The 5,137-nt window shown below is 42.1% G+C and overlaps 1 protein-coding gene and 1 long non-coding RNA gene across 2 annotated transcripts; both read right to left on the reverse strand.

Moving 5' to 3' along the window:
• Positions 1 to 1,507: 1,507 nt before the first annotated feature.
• Positions 1,508 to 2,207, reverse strand: LOC123966964. The gene is made up of 2 exons (XR_006824141.1): positions 1,773 to 2,207; positions 1,508 to 1,576 (listed from the first exon to the last, which is right to left on the reverse strand). It is a non-coding gene; the product is annotated as an uncharacterized LOC123966964 (long non-coding RNA).
• Positions 2,208 to 2,281: 74 nt separating this feature from the next.
• On the reverse strand, positions 2,282 to 3,194 carry LOC123966965 (coxsackievirus and adenovirus receptor-like). The gene is made up of 2 exons (XM_046043034.1): positions 2,643 to 3,194; positions 2,282 to 2,477 (listed from the first exon to the last, which is right to left on the reverse strand). Exons 1-2 carry the CDS (start codon positions 3,001 to 3,003, stop codon positions 2,296 to 2,298), a joined length of 543 nt encoding a protein of 180 aa, XP_045898990.1. The 5' UTR covers positions 3,004 to 3,194; the 3' UTR covers positions 2,282 to 2,295.
• Between the last annotated feature and the right edge of the window lie 1,943 nt (positions 3,195 to 5,137).

The following is a 5,137-nucleotide window of genomic DNA, read 5'->3' on the forward strand; positions in this document are numbered from 1 at the left end:
AATAATTTCACCGTAAACAATGACCTTTCATCTGATGACCTCATCCGGGACGAGACACCGTTAGTGGTTCAGCAGCTCTGACTACATCTGTGATCCCGCCGGTGAGAGAGGTTTACCTCAGTGTGCTTGTTGTGGGTTGTTTGATTTATTTTACAAGAAAGACGCAAAGAGAGCAGCACAGTAGTTGTATATTGCTGCGTGTCACCTGTAGAAGTAACGTCAGCTGCTGACTAACACTGCGCCGACAGCTGACGTTGCTTCTACACACAGATAAACCAAAAGGTGCTCTGTTCACTTCCTTCTTGCGGTTTGAGGGAGAAAAGTTTCACGGACGTGGCGAGGTCTGGTATTTTTTATGTAATTTGACTAAAAACCTTTCAACACACACAGTTTATTTAGATTTATGAGAATATATATTAGAAATATAGTCAATCAAAATACAAATATATCTCAGATTCACAATGTAATATATAAAATCATTATCACAATATTGCCTACACACACACACACACACACACACACCTGTCTATAGATGTGTCTCACTCTTACTCCTGCCTTGGCTAACCTAGTCCTTTCTCCCAGTACTGTTTCCTTCCCAGATTATTTCCCACACTCTTTTGAATCTGGTATCTTATTTCCTCTCCCTGCAGCTCTCGGTGTGCAGCAGTCTCTGTGAGCTCTTATTTTCTCGTAGCAGTCAGCCTTGGCAGCGGCTGCAGCTGCAGCAGCTCAGTCATAGTGAGCCGGTCCCAAATACTGTCAGCAATCTTTACATCTCGTCATGGTCACATATTTGTTTCATCAGCTTATATATCTCCTATGTTTGTTATAATATCACACACACAGATCACCTCCGGTAGTATCAGCAGCAACCAAAGCAGCAGCAACATCCCCAGCAGCCCCTCAGCAGCTACTGTTCCCTGTAAGTTATGTCAGCCCACCGTGTTTTAAAGCTAGATCTGGGTTGTTCCCTGTGTTTCTTTTTCAAAACTGTGTCAAAGCATTTGTTGATGTATCGATACGGAAGCATCTGTATACACATATAATCAAGGAATACATAACAATATATTTCTGTATCGATATTTTGAGAACAGCCCTATTTAAATCCTTGTTCCATGTGGCCCTTTTATACTTTGAGCACCTGCCCTTCCAAAGGTCTCTGCACGGCCCTGCCTCTGTGTGTGTGCGCGAGATCATTGATCTCAGCTCACAGTAGCTGATGCAGGTAGAATTTGCCCGAGTTGACGACGCCGTTTTTATTCCCCGCCCCTGCTGCTCACGTTACACTATCAAATCGCCCGAAAGTCAGCCGCCGTCATCTCGAACTCACCTACTATATCAAGCTAAAACAACTCAGCTGGTTAATCTGTTCATGAAGCTCCCTGTGATACATCAGTGCTGAGGCTGCAAGCAACCAGCTACATTTACTCTCCTTACTGTAACAAAGTACTTTTATAGTCTGATTGTTTTTAAAATATCTGATATTTTACTTGTACCTCAGTATTTGTATCTGCAGCAGCTGCTGTGGAGTTTATATTGTCTCTAGATCTCTGTGCTGCCTTATTGATGCTTTATTCTGCTGTTTAAGTAGCAGCTTATTAAATGTAGCTTAATGAAGCGTGTTGCACCTGCTGCAGTGTCCACAGCTCTTTTTATTTACTGTCAGACATTTTTGTTTGATCGTCAGAGTTTTGTCTCTTTTCTGGTTAATTCCAGCGAGGCTACAGAGGAAGCTGGTTGGATATTTATAACTGATCATTAGTGGGATGAACAGGCTGCAGAGTGCGTCTATAGAAAATAAATGTTCCACTGTGAACACTGACATGTTAATGCACTTTATTTTGGAAAGCTGGTCTTTGATTTAAGAGTCAAATCACATGACGTTATCATATAACATCTTCATCATTTACTGAGAGCAGATTTTAACTGATCTACGTTTTGTTTGTATCTGAGTGCAGTTTAAGCAAGTTTTCTTTTACTTAAGAAGAATATTGTAGTACTTTTTCCATCCCTGGCCAACGGTGTATATTTGAATTGCATTTAGTCTGATCCGTCTCTGGGACCAATTTGTCTTTAGACCAAAGCTGATATGCAGATAAGACGACTCCCAGAATCAACAGGCACGCAAACCCCTCCACCACGATAATTAATGTAGTGGAAAATTATTAGTTTAAAATGATGATGCAGATTATCACGTTGGAGAGCCTCAAACGCCAGATTTACCTATTCACAACAACAGAAAGACTGAAAATCATGCTGAATGGATGAAACGTGGTGGAAAGAGTCTGTGACAAGTCAGAGTAACTGGTCGTTCACTGCTTCTTCAGCAGCAGGCTGTTCTGGTTTCTTGTCCTTATGTCTTTTATATTTCCAGCCAACAGCCAATCCAACAGCAGCTAAACAAACCAGAACAAAAGCTGCTCCCAGTCCGTAGTAAAGACCGTAGTTTCCCTCCTCGACGTCTCCGCTGTTGGACCCTGAAGATCAAAGTGCATATTAGTCAGGAAATGAGTGAACAGTGGAACAGCCTCCATTTACTCTTCTATATCTTCTATATTCCTCATGTTTGACTCTCAGAATCAACATGGAATAAACTGCAGCTACAACATGGCACACAGACACACTGACCTCCACAAACTCACCTGAAACCTCCAGCTGGATGATTCTGATTGGCTCAGTCTTAATGATGGCTCTCTTACGTCTTGAACCTCCTGTTGCAACTCGACACTCGTATGTTCCAGTGTCGTTGCTGCTCACGTTCTTCAGAATTAAAGACACGTCTCCGTCCTTCAGCTCTCTGTCCACCAGCTGCACCCGGTTCTTAAAGGATGGATGCTGCTGGGTTGGAACTGAGCGTCCATCTCTGTAAAAGAGGACGGTCTCTGGCTCCAGGTCAGGTCTGCTCCACTCTACAGCTCTGATGGAGGCTTCACCAGCCTGACATGGCAGAATGACATCATCTCCAGGTTTCACTCGTACCACATCTAAAAACAATAAAAACATCCAGAGAGAAAAAGTAATTACATTTCAAAAGGACTCCACAGGACGATACAGTGAGAACATCTTTGTTTAAACAGAAGGCCTCTTCACACCTGAGATCATGGGAACATTCAATAATTAGTCACAACTGTGGAGACGTTACAGGATTTTATTCACACACTGTTTATAAGACTTGTTGTGAGACATGAAGCTGCTTCAACATTGTGACGTGAATAAATAACATTCACACAGCCAATCAGAGCTTTAAAACTACCGAGCATCCAGAAAAGGAGATTCACTGATAAAAATCCTAATCCTTGCTGCAGTCAGCACTTCTTTACTTCCTGTTATATAAAAAGATTTTACTACTCGAAGCTTCTAGAGCTTCTGTTCCTCGATCTGGCCAATGCCTATGGTTCAGTTCCTCATTCAGTTCTGTGGGCTGCCTTTGATTTCTTCCACAAAAATACCGACCACAATCACAATTCTAGTGAAACACTACTTCCAGGATCTACAGTTTTGCGTCACAACATCAGGCTTTACCACAAGTTGGCAAACGCTAGAAGTAGGCATCACGGCTGGGTGCACCATCTCCCCACTGGCCTTCACGATGGCAATGGAGATCATTATAAGAGCCTCGAAATGGGTCGCGGGAGGAGAACGACTACAATGTAATCAGAGGTTATTTCGAGCCTACATGGTCGATCTAACAACACTCACAACAACTGTCCCCTGCACCAAAAGACTGCTGGAGAAACAGTAAGTGCAGAAGCATTTCCATCCTGAAACTGCAGCCTCCGGTACTGCAGCTACATGCTACCCGAGCAGGGAGGGAGGGTCATTTACACTGGGGACGCTGGGGACACGTAGCCACCACCTTTTGAAAGCATTTGTTAAAAATGTTCAGAAAAATAGCACCAGGAAATGTTAGTTAACAAATAAAAATGCTATGAAAAAGGTTTATTGGCACAATAAGCCTGCAATGGAAATATAGAATAATTTTCTATATTTAAAAAAACAAAAATTATAAGCTACTGATTACTGCATTACATTCAATTTCCCTTTATATAACCAGACATATCCACCATAATCTGATGCAGGAAATTAAGTGTGTAATGCTCAAAATCCCCCAGAACCCCTGTCGAATATTGCTTCAATAAATCTTTTTTCTAAATAGTAGGCCTATTAAAATATATTCTCGTCTTGTTGTCATGGCCCCAATCTTGTGCAGTGTTCCGTCTTATGGTCACACCCCTAATCTGAGCCCTTAAATGGAAGGATGGCGTATTTGGTTAGGGCTGTCGCGATAACCGCAAAATTGAAATATCGCGCTATTGGTCAAGCCTTCAGCGGAGGACGGGCAACTTTTTGAGCAATGTTGCTGGGCAATCTTGCTGGTGGCAAGTCCGACTATGTTTTGAAGCGCGTGTGGGTGTGCGAGCGTGCGGTATGTAAATTGACTTGATAGACATGCACTGAAGGTAATGATATAGCTATGTCTGAAAAGGACACGGTCAAACTACAAAAAGGAGTTTGCTTGTTAATGCTGTTGACTAGCACGCAGCAGCTAACGCGCTTGCTCAGACCATAAAGCTGCTGTTAGCGGCTCGCTGTACAGTGAGGAGACAGTTACAGACACTCTTACTCTGCTATATGGCACCAAATTAATTCATTGATGAAAAATGCGTGACAGCCCTGGTATTGGTGAGGGGTGTCTGACCGATTTTAGTGACCCAGCCTTCACTCCTTCAAGTGCCTGTGCCTGCACTACGTCATTCAAGCGAGGGGCTGAAAGAAGCTGAGAGAGAGAGTCCAGAATAAAACGTTTTTCACTATTTTCATACGTTATTTCATCACTAAAGCCACTTCTGAGAAGGTTTGAGGCGAGAAATCAACTGTGTAGATGTTGAATATTGGCGAATAAGTACGAATAAATCTGGTCTTGAGAAACTTGAATCAGAAATGGTATGAGAGGGGACTTTGCTTTATTATTATTATAGACATTACATTGCTAGTGTACAGTAGAGTTGTGGTTACAGTATTTGCTTTTATTTTATTTATTTATTTGCAAATATATCTTGGTAAGTTAAAACCTACAATAAACCCAAGATTCTGAGCTTTTTGTTTTGGGGGATGAAGCCTGGCTGTTATAATAATT

The sequence above is a fragment of the Micropterus dolomieu genome, unplaced genomic scaffold (assembly GCF_021292245.1).
Source record: "Micropterus dolomieu isolate WLL.071019.BEF.003 ecotype Adirondacks unplaced genomic scaffold, ASM2129224v1 contig_14646, whole genome shotgun sequence".
NCBI lineage: Eukaryota > Metazoa > Chordata > Actinopteri > Centrarchiformes > Centrarchidae > Micropterus > Micropterus dolomieu.

Excerpts from the sequence above, each read along its gene's own strand:
- LOC123966965 (XM_046043034.1), bottom strand. The coding sequence starts at position 3,003 with ATGTTTTTATTGTTTTTAGATGTGGTACGAGTGAAACCTGGAGATGAT. Across the intron at positions 2,478-2,642 it reads CATCCAGCTGGAGGTTTCAG|GGTCCAACAGCGGAGACGTC; the intron begins GTGAGTTTGTGG and ends TTTGATCTTCAG.